We start from the raw sequence: 16,503 nt of genomic DNA, 5'->3' as shown, positions 1-16,503 counted from the left end.
AGTTTAATGCTTTCAAGTTACTTCTATATAGCTTCAGGTTTAATTACACCAAAAAGCAGTAGGTATTGCCTAAAATTTAATTGTCATATGCTTGCAGAGCAAGAGAGTAAATCAGAAAGTTACAATTTGATAGTATGTGGCATCTGGTTTAAAACACTTTAACTATCAATGCTGTTTTTGTGGAGAGACCAATGGCAATACTAAGCATCTATAATCAAATTATTCTTATGTTGCTTATGTTGCATGTTTAGGGCATCATGCTGTTGTCTGGCCAATGTAATGACACACCCTGATGAAAGAGAACTGTGTAACAGTCAGTGCCCCTGAACTAAAAAGCATCAGCGATTCTTCAGTTAAGTGATGTACCTGAATTTCAACTACATTTATAGTGTTGCCTTAGAAGTTGTTAAAAAAACCTACCATGGGGATTCATTCAAGCACATTTGTACAGCAAGCATAGTAAGACAGAGATGATGGAAAAAAACATGCAGTTGGACCAAATAATCTATCAGAAATACTCCTAAAAAATATTAATCTTTGTACATGCTACCAAGCCGCTGCTCACAACCAAGTTGTTATCATGAGGGAAAATTACCATAGAGGAAATAAGGTGACTGATTTACTTATTTATCCTGCTCATTCGATCACTCAAAACACTACATTCTATATACAGAACCACAACAGGAAGAAACTTAAGTACAAAATTTCTTCACATGTAACCCTCTTCTGTGATTTCAATTAATTTCCATTATAAAAGAAAGTTTGGATTGCAATAATCACTGTGGTAGATAACTACAGACAAGAAATTACTGATACAGTACTGTATTTACTGAAGAACTAAATTTAAATCAGTGAACCCAAAATTTAAATTCAAACTAATTGACATACTTGATTTAAAATTCTGAGAAGGCCCATTTAGGAAAAGAATACATCATAAAATTTAGGATGATGCATCATGTATTTCATATATATTTTTTTAAATCCATTTTAGGAGTAGATCAAAAGTAAACTTTCAGAAGATATTATAAAAATAATACAAAAAGTTTATCTTCTAATATGCATAAATGAGAATACTGTAAAATCAGCCCCTCAAAGAATATACTATATAAACACCTATACTATAACTAATAGAAGTGCCTTCAACGTTACTGGAAGCTCCTAGAGGAGGAATTAAAATAATTCACTGGCATTCTTCATTAAGGTTTAGAACATAAAAAAAAAATAAGAATGAATGCTAAGACCAGTATAACAGTTTATAAATAAAATTAGTAAGTGTAGACTGTGTGGAGTATGTCTATGTATAAGCTTGAATTTTTTGTGAATGAGACTGAAATGATAGTGAATACAGTTAAGAATATGAATGTCACCAAAGAGAACAGCAAATATCAAAAGCTGATCTAGTCTACGAGCAAAAATAATGCATCTCCACAAACAAAGATTTTAAGAAAATGTTGCTAAGAAAGGAAGTGCTGTTTGGAACTTCATGACAACTTTAGGAAAAGGAAGAAAAATAAATTTTTCAAATCAAAGTAGAAAAAGGTAAAACTGTGATAACATAAGATAAAAATGATGGAAGAACAGATCTTATAAGTCTAAAGGGGGAGGGAAGCAAGACTGAAATAATCTGCAGATATATAACTGAGTTTTCAGGGATCTTCATGGCAAGATTTCCTGTGCACAGAACAGTAAAAACTCCCCATAATTTAATGAAGATAACAGACTGTAAAAGACTGTTTAGAAGGAAACACTTTTAGAAGATTTTAAGAGACAACAGTGAACTCTCGATTTATTGGGGAACTAATTAATAGTCCAGAAGAGATTTAAACTAGAAATGAAAAGAGGTAGTTTATAAAGAACTTATGCAATCCCAAAATTTTATTTTAAGAGAGGAACAAGGACAGTAACTAAAAATATATTTAGAGAGATAAAAGCACTTAGAAAGATACCTTTTGGTTGAACAGACAGAAAATAAGACCAAAATCTCTCTCAGAATATCAAAAGAAAACTGATTGTTCTATTGATTGAGGGACATAATTTCACTTAGAGATGAAATAAGATTCTCAAGAAATTCTGGCACAAGTTATTTCAAAAAGATTGGAAATAAAATACAGAAACCAAATCTAGTAATGCAAGGTACAAAATCAAAGTACAAAGACAATAAAAAGAAGAAAAAAGATAGAGTGAAAATCTTGAGTGAAATATAGAATCTTAAAAGCATATTGGTATGAAGAAATTGGAAATACAGGTTGAAATAAATGACTAGGAGCATTACATGGTAAGAATACACTAATAATCTAAATTATTAGATTATTAGCATGAAAAAACAAACATATTGGTCAAAAAGTATTTTGAAGAAGGACCATGAAAGATGTTCTACTGGAGCAAAGATGGCAATTTTCTTTAGATTTGCTTGATCCTGGGTTCCCTAGCTTCCTCCAGGTCAGATTGGAATATACAGCTTTTTTTTTTTTTAATTACTATTATTTATATTGTTATATGTTTGAAATTTTAACATCCCACATATAGATTAGAAGACAAATCATCGTACAAAGAAAATGAAATAGGTAGATGGTTGAATTTATTCACCTAATAGACTTGAAACCAACAAGAATTTTAGATTCTATGTCTTGGTAGTGAACATAGGCACAAAAAAATATTGCAGAAAGTGACCTTAGAGAAATGACTTCATTTAAATTACATGGGGAAATAGGCAAAGGTAGGACTAATTATGGGTCTTCTCTACAAAAGGGCAAACTTGGAGGAAAAGGAAGCTAACCAATTAAACTGAAGAGCATGAGGACTTGAATGCATAAAGAGCCTGGAAAAGTGTTTAAATCAAAACTGGATAGTTGTTTTGACCTCTCATATATATAGAGGAAAACTTACAGATAAAATTCTAGAATCAAGTGGGGAAAATAACCCCTACTAAGACAGCAGAAATGCTGTTCACTGATGTTTTTCTGGCACTTACCTTAAGTTGAACATTTGAAAGGAAGGGAGCTTGCTTTTTTGTAGACTGCAGGTTTGTGAATGTGTTCAGCAGGAAAGAGGTTCTGCAATGGAGAATATAGCCCCCAAAATGGGAAAAAGGCAACAAGCAGAGATCCTGCAGGTGAGGAGAGTGCTGAAAGCAGTTGGTGACCTGCCAGCAGCAGGCAGCAGAAGCAAAAACTAACTATCAGAAGACACATAGAAGGAAAGACTCATGGGAACTTCATGTGAAAATTGAAGTCAGGAAGTCACTGGCAAATGCTGGACTGGAAAGCAAAACTAGGGGATGTAAACTGCCAGGTAAAGGTACAATGGATAACAGCTATACTGGTGTTCAGTTATTCTGCATGTTGGCTAGTAATTCTCTGATTAACATCTACATTGGTTGTAATGCAACAAAGGTTTAGGGACTTGAAGCTGTGATATTTTCAGGGAAGGTATACCTCAAGGTTTTGGCAGATGGGGATCTTAGCACAGCAACAAGGATTCCAAAGCACACGGATAAAAAAAATACAGCAATGTGTGACAAAACTTAGAAATAAAGTTTATAGGAATGAGATGCTGAAATAGTATCTGATGAAAAGAGATAAGGAAGAAAAGCCCACAACCTTATTTGCTTTATGATGGGGTTTTCTTAGTTTATGAAATGTTTAGACAATACCACTGCCTGTGATAGTATATCAGACTCTGTGACCCAAGGCTTCATCGGAACCAAAGCAGTCTTCCATCAAAGGCTGCTCTATAGAAAAAAGTGTTTTCTAGTAGTTCCATAACCATTAATGGCAAGCCACCTATTTTAGAGAAGTTAAACTTCCATATCCATATTCAATCTTTACTTGAAATTTAAAATATATTTGCACCATTATGATCTCATGAAGTATACAAGGACAGATTATTTGAGTTTTTTTCTTGAACCACCAGACCAGTCATACCAGAACACTGTCACAATCCATATTACCTATGCAAGTAGGCAAAGGTTTGTCCCAAACTCTTCGATCTCCACTTAAGCAGGTCATAATACTACTACCATGCATTGTATAGCCAGGATTACAGCTGTATAAAATGACAGTGTCTATAAAATGTCCTTCATCTCGTATCTTGTAACCATAGTTTGGTATGCCAGGATCTTCGCACTTTACTAGGTCAAAACCTGCAAACAGAAATAGGGAAAGAAAGAAAGACATGTTGATATAGAATAACAATGAATCTGATTCTGATGCAAATTATATTCTCATGATTCAATGATATTAGATGTATTCACAGTGACCAAAGATAAATGGTATATAATTTGGGTAAATCAGAAATTGAAAGACTAGGAACTAATTATGAACTTGGTATTTGATTATGACATTTGCTTATTGAAGAAAGCATCATTTTATTTATATCATTTATAATTTATTTTATATCATATCATTTATCTATATTATTCTAAAATAGATTGGTGAGAAATTAATTAATTTATACCACTTCTATATTTCATTCTTTTTTATTCAGTGGGAGTGAAATATTGATCCTGGTTTTGGCACTAAGTAGCAGCTTCACCTCCTCACCTAATCTCAATAATGATGTCAAGAGATCACAGTGGTTAACTCAGGAAGCATATGCAAGGGCTACTTCATCCATACTAGTCTCAAGATAGCATGGCTTCAGTTTTATCTCTGCTGAAAGGAAGTATTCCTACACTAATTTTCAAATCGCATTCTCCTTTCTGGCCTATTAACATGCTGAATGGGATAAATACCTCACTCTGTGGTCCATGGAATGAGCAGATCTGCTCTGAGCACCTACAACTCTTTCAACATTTTATGCATTACACACTTCATTTTCTTCATACAGCATTATTAAAATATAAGGATGTATTCTATATCTCTTCTTTTGCCTTCAGTTCCTGTTCCTGGAATAATATAAAGAGTGGTTCCAAATTCATCTTTTTTATTTCCAAATTCTTCTTCATAGTGGATTCTTCTTTATTATTGCCATGCCCCCAAACCAAAGAAGTAATTCTGACTCCACAAATATTTTCCATTTTGTTGTCCTTATTTTACTGAACAGCTTATATAAGTGGTTATGAATTAGGCTGTTGATCTTCAGTTTTCTGTTTTCAGTGCATTCTCTACATGAGGTTGCTCAGGGAAGCTGTGGATATCCCTTCTCTGGAAATGTTCAAGGCCATGCTGGATGTGGCTTTGAATAACCTGTTCTAGTAGAAGGTATCCTTGCCCATGTGTAAGGCCCAAAGAAATCTGATCTATGAGACTTTCAAAAGGGCTTACAGTTGTTCATATACTCTGAGTTAGATGCATGGGAGAAATACTAACAAGATATCAAAGAGGTCAGACTAACAAAAAAAGCTTTTACTGGCACCTTTAGAAAACCAGAGAACTTTGGCAAAAGGTTTGGAGCAGCATTCAATCAACATGAAACAAACACTTCTCAAAGCATTCACTTGGCCCATTCAACTTAGCAAACTCCAAGCCTCATTGATTTTAACTTTCTCAAAACATTACTCAAAATCCCAAGATGAGGTAATTAGGAGAGAAAAAGAAAGACAACAAAGGTGTAGAAAAGAACAAACATAGACATCACTCCTGTTTCCAGTGGTGTTCAGGTGATAGTTTCCAAGGAGAGGCAGGGTCAAATGTGCTTGCCTTGTGTCTGGCTTTAAGTACACTTTGGCTTTTCCTGGGCCTTCCCCAGGTGGGGCTTGCAGTCATTTGGCCACTTAGGAGCTGGGTTAGGGGCTCCAGAGGCAGATGTGGAGCATTGTCTCCAGTGTGCCAGGGATTGGCAGCCACTGCAGGGCTGGGATACAGGCTGGGGGAAGGGTGGGGTGTAAGCGGCAGTTCATTGCCTCACCAGAGCAAGACCCAGGCCGCCCCTTGCCACACATACATCCACACACCCACATACACCTCTGAATGCTTCAAACCAGTAATCCTTCCAGGCTCTCACACTATGGCAGGAGGGTTGGAACTAGATGATCTTTAAGGTCCCTTCAAACCCAAACAATTCTATGATTCTGTGAGGTCCTTCACTAAGTAGTAAATAACATATCCACAGACAACCTTTAATTATTTTACAAATACACAAGCTAGAGTTGGTATCATATTTTTCTTGTTGCCTTTCTCCTGGCAGTGAGATGAAGCACAGCTGATAAAAACAGCAAGGAGTCTACAGAGCTTTTCTTCCTGTAGAGATGCTAAAGATATCCGTCAACTGACATTGCTGAAAACACAAAACACTTTTGCCTTCTTTGTTCATTAATTGGGCACAAAGATTGGGGTTTACCTGTTATAACTCAGGATTCTGAAAATTAGAAGGCTAATTTTGAACTAGTCTAGGCCACTTCAGTAGGAAAATATAAATTTCTGGAAACCAATCTACCCCTTATATAGACCGGTGTTCAGATCAGTCAGCTCAATAATCCCCTGCAGGCATTTATTTTCTACCTTTATTTTTAACTGAGCCCATATTCCTTCTTTATATAGTAGTCCAGAACTGAATGCTGTTCTATCACATAGACGCTGCATCTCTCTCTGCGCTAATATCTAGAAAAACATCAGGCCTTAGGAACAATGACAATAGTCTGACCAAAGTCATGCACTCTTAAATTCAGTTATCCTTTAAAATAGCATGGCTGTTTATAAGTCCCTTCCTGGGAAATCAGCTGTCTGTCTACTGTATTATGCCTGAGATTTTTTGGGAAAGTCCTAGCCAGAAGGCAGCAAAATAGAGGTAAGTTAGCATTTACTCTAACATTTTGTCAGTCTGAAGAATCACTTCCCCATATCATGCCCTGCCAGTGCTTAGTTTACTAGCAGAGCTATAGTCTTTATATCAGATGGAATTATCTATCATAACACAGAGTACAAAAGAATTATAGAGATTTAGCATTATTTCCTTGTGAAAAGATTGTTTCCACATGAATATTTGCACATCCCTGCAATTTCTTTTTGTGGAAAAGAAAAAAAAAAAGAGCAGTAATTATTTTAACTGGCTCTCAGCAATGATTATATAAACAGTCACATCTGAACAGTTTTCTGTCTTTTAGAGTTAAAAGTATCTTATGAAGTATGATTAATCACATCCTAAGGAAGAAAAAAGTAGATTGGATGGACTGGACAATTCTAAAAAGGCCTATTTCTCTTCATACACTATAAAGAACCAGGACAATTTGGTCATTCAGACGAGCTGAACTTCACAAGACACAGCTATATGTCATTACTTTAATCTCCTTATTAAACATACAGAGACATTTATGTAAAACACTGAAAATGTAAGTTGTTTGATAGATATCATTATATTTTACTGCTGATTTGACAGTATGAGCCAGTGTAACACTATTTCTCTGCCACTGCTCTTAGATACTTTCTCATTCTTTATGAGGTGCAACATTTAGTTATCAAATGCAGTGGCATGTGATTGACATATGGAACTCCCCTGAATAAAGAATTTACTCATGCCTCATGAAAAAAAACTTTCCATAACACTGATATATAGTTAGATTAATTCTCCAATACCTTGTACCATATAAAGAACACAAGGTTGTCAGGGAGAGATAGTGTCTTCTACAAGACAAACAGAAAAACTTGGGTGAAATGAAATGAACTTTTGGATGAACCAGCCTTCCTAGTCTGTTATAGACCCATCTTCACTAAAGAAGGTATCAAGACTGAGTTAAAACTTTTGTTCTGACTTGCTATAATTTCAGGTACTCCAGTTAGAATTCAGTTTTACACAAGGTGTAAACATACATGAAAGATGTGAAGAACGAAAGAGATCACTTCATAAGCTTTAGAAATTTGAGAGAAGCCTGCCTGCCTGCACTTTGTCTATTCTTGCTTGAAACAGGACTGAGGAACACAAAAGATATTCTTTGGCTTTATTTTACCCTATTAATAGTTTGTATCATCATTGTAAGTCACTTATATTTTTAAGTATTCATAAATAGAAAGGTATTTCACCTTCTTTGCTTTGTAGATTCCTACATGTTCTCCATTTTTTTTTTTTTGCCTGTAAACATAGTTTTTCACCTGTCTGTCCCAAGGTGAATTGCCTACTTCTTCAAGAGCCTCACACTATACAGATATTCACTTTATTGCATTTGTTGTATCTCTAAATAAAAAAGTACCTCTGAAAATTATAAATAGGAAAGCACAACTTTGTTAAAAACACTCTAGTACATAGTGGCACATACAGGAATTTCTCAGCCTGTACATATGTCAAAGAATATGAAGCCTCTTCCAGAAATATGCTGATTTTTTACATCATTTTTGAATCTTATTTTTAACATTTTTAAGGCTGTGTGAGCAACAGGAGAGTTAAGATTTTTCTGCCAGCTCATTATAAACCCAAATCAAATGATTATTTGGGGTAAAGTGTTAGATAAGATGATTGTAGAGAACATAATAAGTCACATAATAAGTCACTGTGTTAAGTACCAGAATTTAATTTCCTATTTCACAAACAAATAAATTAAAAAATAACATACAAATAAAAATATCTAACTGGAAGCAAAAATATAAAACCTAAATTTAAATATCCTTGAGACACGAAACCCTTCAGTATTTGCTGGCTTATTAAGATTATTCAGACATTTCTATTAAAAAGACCACCTTGATTTTAATTTCTAGTTATTGAAAATTCATGAAGAGTTCAGCAGTACTCTTTAAGTTTTATGTTTGTTTGCACAATATCATGCCTGTTATTTGCATTTCAAACTTTCTGTAGTTCAAGAATAATCCCTTCAAAAACATCCAACAAACTAATTGCTCTCATTTATGCCAAATTTTTAATATGGCACTTTGAATACTCTAGAAAAAACGGTAAGAATTATAGTACATAATTTGCAGCCCCATGTTCACTACATTTCTCCATCAGGAAGACAACCATTGTTTATCAGTAGACATATTAAAAATTAGGGTATTTCATATGTATGTAGGTGCTGTTCATCATGTGCAAACAGAGCAGTATCTTTCCCTGTGCTCTTCTTCCCCAATTTCTTCCCCTTCCTCTCATACACAAAACCCAGAACTTTTAATTCCCTTTTTCCCTGATGCTCTTGTAAATCTGGAGTAATTTATCATAAAGGATCATATTTTTATGAAATATCATTGTAGAAATGTTGCAACAGAACTTCAATGCTAAAGTAGATGCTAGAATTTTTACAACAGGGGAATATGGTCACGAGTTCCACACAATCACAGTACTCAAGTTTACCTGACATTGCAGCAAGCCAATGTCAGAGAAACTCTGCCAAGATTCTTACTGCTCAGAAAGATTAGTGTATTGGCAAATTGCTGCCAATTATCCTATTCTTGAGTTTCATGATAGGATTTTCTGAACAATGAATGCATAAAAACATGTTAAATTAAAACCAAACCAACTCGAATACATCTTGATGATTGGCTGTATTCTCCTGGCACTATTCAGTGGGATTTACTCTTCACATTTGATATAAATATTCAGGAATATAGAAATACCAGTTGTTGAGGTAAAAATTATTGAAATCTCTGTAAATATATGTAGACTATTAATTACAACTTTTTTCAACTCAGTTTAACTATGATGGGTACTGTAGTACTAGCTACATTAGTAAGCAGTACAGTATAATAAAAGTGAATCTGGGCAGCAAAGCAATGAAGCTGCAGATTCGATGTCCATACTATGTGCACTCGTGTTTCTTCCTTGGACTAGCTTTTCTGTCCCTTAGTGGGTGGAATATGCTATCTGTGAAGAATAACTCTCAGTTCACGGCTTTGCATTCTTTTCCCCTGTCTGGGGCAGCTCTGGAGAGCCTGGCTAAAGGCACTGTTTCTCGGCCGGACCAGGGTGCTGCGTGTCCCGGGCGCTGTGGCGTTCAGCGCACCGGGGTGGGGCTGGCCGCGCTCTGTAACTGGCGCTGGGATGAGGCAAAGAGGTGAAGGAGGCACACCTTGTCCTTGCGGTTGGCTGGAGAGGGTTTATTGTCGCGTGTTGCTGCGATGGAGAGCAGCGTCTGCCCCCAGCGCCCACATGGACAAAATGGCGGTGAACAAAGGAACACATGGGGGTTTTATAGGGGGCGGGCAGACATGGGTGGAAGCCCCCCGCGCCCAAAGGGGACAGGCAACGGGGGAGTGAGGTAGACTGCGGTAACCAATGGGGACACGACAGGGGTGTGTACAGGGTTCCGGGATGAATGGGAATGCAGGGATGGGGTAACAGACACAGAACTCTCAGGAGTGAACAGGGGGGTGGTTACAGGACTGGCATGGTGATGCTCCAGCGGTGAGTGACCTGGAGCGAACCACCGCGAGGGGAATATGGGGTTACACAGGGGTACACCGAACCAGCTAACTATCAGAACCCCTAATCTGAACCCAAACCCAGGATGCAACATCAGTTCATCTTCAAGCTTGTACCCTCCAAAGCCTGTTGTCAACACAAAGAAGAGAGTGTTCATTTTGTGTCTCCAAGGGAAATTTTCAGGGATTCTGTACTGGGGAGTATACTTAGAAAAGAAATTGACATCATCCTGAGGTATCTACAAATGTTCCCTTCATTCACTTTGAAAGGAAGAATACCATTTACTTACTATATATACGTGTGCATTTACACTGCATGTAAACTTACACTGGCTATATAAAAAATAAGTAATCTAAACCAACTAGGAGAAGTTAAGAAGTTTAGAAGAATCTAAACTACTAGAAGTACTAAGGCATTTTGAAACAATCACTCTCCTAAAGCCAGACACATGAAAAAGTACGCACTTTTAAGGTGCATTAACAACCTTTAGGCTTGATCCCTAATTTGTGACTCTAGCCTTGAGTTCAACACTAAGACATGTCTATGAATGGACAAAAGAAACAAAGACACTCTGAACTGAGCTATGGTACTCATCCAATTTTTACTTCCTACACAAAAGTTACACATGTTACATTGGGACTGATTTAGTAGAACATATAAGCACACTGTTATTAGTGACCAGAATATAAGCCAAGAAATTAAGTTGTAAGGCTTTATTTCTTCCTTTTTTTTTCTTTCGTAGTAAAACTTGTTCATGTTTTGCAAAAAATATACTATGTCATTTAAAACTGCACTTCTGGAGATAGAAGATAACCGTTTTAAAAAAGAGGAAATACTTGAACTGACAATAAAAGAAATGTAATATCATAGCCCTTAATATTGTGCTCCCATGGTGCAAATTTGTTCAGTCACTTTTGACATTTCAGCTTTATTTACAGCTATGTTGAATTAATTATTGTTTGCCAATGCCATGCTGACTTTATGCCAAATCATATATAAAACTGCCATAAAAGCACAAAATGCATACAAGTTTTCTTCTGTATGCACTCATTAATTTTACAGGAATTCAATTGTGTTTGTGACAAATTCAGATCAGATTTGCACCGCTGGGCATCCTGATGGTGCATCAATTCACTTTTAAGACTATGGAACCTTGGGTTCAGATATGATCCCAGAACACTGTAACTGCCAAATAAATATTCTTCTTGTAAATTCAAAAGCATGAACCTGTGCTGTAACTTCTGTTACCCTAAACTCTAGTACTTTGTAGTAAGAACTCTACATAAAAAGCCTCCAGACAAAACTGTAACGACATTTTAAAAGAAATGCCAGCTGGGTTATTTTCAAAACTTTAGATGTCTTATCTAAAGACTAACAGGTCCTTAAAACATAAAAACTACAGCATATAGGTGTAAATCAGCAGTGTCAATAATCTTGTCTTGGATGAATAAGTTTATACTCATATAATTTCCTGATAATATTACTGTTTGTTAAAGAAGAGGAAATACTATTACAACAAAGATACCATTAATTCCTAAGAAAATTTCATCAGACAAGCCATGAGGGGTTAATTGTTTTGAATGTAAAAAGGGTTTTGCAGCTTATAAATTAAACACCAAAGGGATGCCAAATACTCTTTAATAATCTCTAATAATCATATCACTTACTATAATATAAGTATGGAGTGGGTGGGCTCTGCACATGCCCATTGGGAAAAGGTACTGTCTTCTCTGCTTGCCATGGAAGACAGAATACACACATAATATATAACCTATATTCAGCTTCCTAAAGAGATGAGATGAAAGATTTCAGGATGACTTCAAAAGAAGGATAAGTGCATATGAAAATCCTATTTCAGTACACACAAGGAAATATTAGCATGTTTTATTATAAAATAAAGGTACTATGAAAACATTGGAAACACCAGTAACTCTTCCAGAGTTGATAAATCTGAAGTCATTTAAGGTCATAAATGTAGTCTATATGTTTAACACAGAATCTTTTTGAGCTGTTAAAGAGTAATTAAAAGTATGAAATGGTACTCGAGTTAATGTTCAGAGTATATCATGGATTTCTAAATACACGTAAAGTCAACAAATACTCATTCTGCTGTTGCTGTATCCTAAACATCCATAACATAACCTATTTAATTAAATCTTTGCAATTCCTAATAAAGTTCTTGGCATTTTCATTCTATCTTGGAACTACTTATATGCAACTCTGTCCTGAAACCTACAGCTGTAGGAAAAAAGAAAAACATGTACTGGAAAAATGGCCAATTACAAAATCTCTACCTAATTAGAATGATAGAAAAATTTGTAGAAAGAAGTGTGTTTGGATAATGTGGCTATAGTGAAGTATCAGCAGAAACTACTGCTTTGTATCCTTTGGAAACTGAAATACACTTTTAATTTCTCAAAAGCTTTGCAATCAATTGGCAATTAATTTTGACTATATAAATGAAACAGTCATTCAATGGATAATACTTTCTAATAGGAATTCAGCAATTCTTCTTAACATGAGCAACATGTAAAAAATTTATTTAAACCTACAAAATATGTAAAATAGAGATCTTAGGGCATGATATCAATAACCAGTCTTTTTAACATAAAATGAAAATAATTTTTTCCTGTAATTTTCTCTTGTTATAAATATGTTATAAAAAGTTCTAAGTCCTTTCCCCACCCATTTGAAACCAGGTTCTTTATGTCCATGTATCTTATTCAATCATTTTATTCTCCCTTTCTCAGCTACAGTGTCCCCACATACAATAAAGAATTGCAGATTTAAAAAGCGAGTTAAATATGTGTAGACAGGTAGCAGAAGACAGGTTTTTATTATTTTATTGAAAGACAATACATAAATAACAATGCTTGCAAGAGGTGGGTATGCAAATATATGCGCCTGCAGCAAGATGACTGCAATGCACATATAGAAAGCATACAAATAAACTTTGCAATCAGTAAGCAGGTGAATAATTAATCACAACTTACACTACATATAAGAAGCAGGGATTAAAGGTGACATTACATGTGCATTTAAGCACTCTAACTTCATGTATCTATGGGATGATAGCTTCAGGATCTCCATGTCTACACCCTCTTTTGTAATCAGTGGGGACATGACTGATACAGTGACTACTTAAAAATATTCTGTAGGTGACTTATTAGAAGAGACTGGTCGTATCCTTTTTCTGGGAGAGGGGAAAGAAAAGCAGAAGAAATAAGATGAAGACACAGTTTTTTTTTTCCCTTTGTGTTATATAGTGCAAGATACTTTGACTTAACACATAGCAAACATGCAAGTGTTGTCAAATTCATTCATTTCCTCACAGTCTTTTCAAAAATACTCATCCTTAGAGGAATGAAGTCACCATGAATGTAAAGGATGGATTAAATGTGGAAAAAGGATTGCACAAGCTTATAAAAAGCAGGATGGCACAAACAGGACTGAAAGTTAAAAGAACCCCTTCATCTCCAATTGTGTTGATTCCTTCACACACTGATAGGTGAACCACCTGCACACATCACCTGTTATTCTGGCGAGTGGTATTGTGCCCAGAACTGAAAATTAACTTCTCAATACAGTGTGGTGAAGAACTGAGTAACAAGAATTCACATTCTTGTCTACCTTTCACCATCCTCTTTAAAGCACGTTTTCCCATCTAGAAACATTATGGAAACAGAAGGAATAGAGATAAATAGGTTTATAGCATTCATCTTTAACTATCTTTGTTGCAAATAGTCTTCTCTTTACATGTATTCCTAATTCTGCCCATATATAATGTACACATAGTTTTGGCAGGGTGATTTCAATATGCCTAAAATTTTGAAGGAATAATCTTAATTTTATTCTGAAATAACTTTCTTAATGTTTTAAATAATTAGAAACATTAAAAACATAGTTTAGCTGACTGAAAAAAAATCTGTTTCCTATTTATTTTCTATTTTCCTATTTATTTCCTATTTATTTTCGCTAATCTTCAGTTATAAAATATGACTAGGTTTGAGGGAACCAATCTTAATTTGTTGAAATGTACACAATTCCTTAATATAATGAAGGGAATGGAGAAAAACTCACATTCTTCATTTAAACTGTTAAAATCTTTACAAAGTACTTTTAGATTTTTCTTGAAAATTCATTCTATTAGAAAGGGAAAAATAAGTCAGTCAGAAGAAAGTTAAGATCAAACTTTGATCTCAGAGGCTCCTAGAAATTATTTGAAATGTCCAGCATTATATAATATATAATATATAATATATAATAATAATATATTATATATTATATATTATATATTATATATTATATATTATATATCATATATATTATATAATACATATTATATATTATATATAATATATTATATATAATATATTATGTATTATATATTATATATTATGTATTATATATTATATATTATATATTATATATTATATATTATATATTATATATTATATATTATAATATGCTATATATTATATTATTATACACTATACTTTATAGAGTATATATCTATGATATTGTAATTTTGCATAAGAGTATTAGAAATATGGAATGGAATAATACATTCATGTTTGTGTAGTTTAAATGTTATAATTAGACTGCTATAGTTAATACTTCCATATATTAAAGAGCAAATCAACACTAATGTACCTAACACATCTTACATTTGAATTGCAGCAAGAAGGAGCTTGCAAGAAGGATTACTCCATCATCCTACGTTTCTAGGTCCTGATCATCTACCTGACTTAAGAAACTGCTTATCAGCCTCCCTTTCCCAACAGATAGGGTTGAGCCAATAATTCTAAATGGGAAACAATAATTTTTCATTCAACATGAGGCCAATGTACACAAGAAGGCTGGGGTAAAGAACAATAGGATATTGGTAGTTCTGTTCAAGTATTCTAAGTTTTCAGGCAGGAATTCTTGCTCATGGGAGAATTCTAGTAATTATAGCAGTGGGAATAAATGAACAGTAACTCTAGTGTCTACCCATCTAAAACTTGGAAAAGAGGAAGTGATTCACTGTAAATAAACAGGAGTCTTTTTATGAAAAACAGAGGAAATGAGCAAACTTTTGGAACAAATCCCAGCTAAAACTCATTAAATCCAGCTGCACATACATATAATGACAACGTCTCTAATGGCTTCATAGAAATAGATTCTTTTTAAAATATTATAGAAAAAAATTAGGTTGAGGTGGCAAAGAAGGTAAAGCTCTGTCATTCAAACAACTGCACTGACAAATTCATGGACTCTGTTCTCACTAAGGTCTCAGTAATAATGCTACAAATATGATCACTTCTATAATATTAAAGCAATATAATCTTTAGGCCATCACTCCCAAGATTATGAATTTAGCTGGAATCTGCTGGCAAATTTCAATCACATTTTTTAGCTATGATGAATACATAAGCAGATGAGAAAAAAAAAAATGCTTAGAAGCCTACCTGAATTGGCATCATTGAAAAATCTTACTCTCATACTCTAAAGATAGAATTTTAATATAAATGTAAAACACCATATGCATATGAACACCTACAGTGATCTCTGCTAGCTGCTCTCTCTCACCTGAAAAGCATAACTGCATTTTAAACTTTATAACAAGAGATTTTTAAAAGCAGCCCTTTTCTTGATAATAGATGTGAATTACAAAACTGGGAAAACCCAGTGGTTTTAGGAGGATGAGAATTTCTGAATCATACACAGAAAAGTCAGGAGACCTTCAACTGGTAATTTTCAGAACAAAATCACAATAACCTTTAACAAATTACCTTTTCCACATGTTCGATACCACCTACATATCAAACCTTTTTTTTCCTAATTGAAAATGAGAAATAGTTAGCATCTTCATCCTTTCTAACCCTATGCCCAGAGGAGAAATTCAGTGACTTAAAGATGATAATTTATGTAAATTTGGAAATTAAATATTTTTCTTCTTAAATTTTCAGAGCACTTTAAAATATCTATTCATTTTGTTGATGTATATTTGCAATATACATATTTTAATTCAAACAGAATCATGGTTTTCACTCCAAGTATTTTCTGAAGAACACAATTTAATAATCATGGACTATTCAGCCTGTACTCCTAACACAGCATGCTACTACTGTTCTATTTCTTGTGTTTCCTGCTCTTCTCTGTTTCATTTTTGCACCCTCCTTTTACCAATGCAGTCTCAGTTCTCCACTCCATATACTTGCTCTATTTTTTGGACAGCCCATC

The 16,503-nt window shown here is 34.4% G+C and overlaps 1 protein-coding gene across 1 annotated transcript in view; it reads right to left on the bottom strand.

The window, feature by feature from the left end:
• The window catches only part of CSMD1 (CUB and Sushi multiple domains 1), a 1,093,428-nt gene that overhangs the window by 184,061 nt on the left and 892,864 nt on the right, over positions 1-16,503 (bottom strand). The window contains exon 24 of the mRNA XM_053974810.1: positions 3,950-4,141. Coding sequence (XP_053830785.1) covers positions 3,950-4,141 — 192 coding nt within the window. The remainder of the gene's footprint in view (positions 1-3,949; positions 4,142-16,503) is intronic.

The sequence above is a fragment of the Vidua macroura genome, chromosome 3 (assembly GCF_024509145.1).
Source record: "Vidua macroura isolate BioBank_ID:100142 chromosome 3, ASM2450914v1, whole genome shotgun sequence".
In the NCBI taxonomy this organism is placed as follows: Eukaryota; Metazoa; Chordata; class Aves; order Passeriformes; family Viduidae; genus Vidua; species Vidua macroura.
This window is presented reverse-complemented; position numbering and strand designations above follow the sequence as displayed.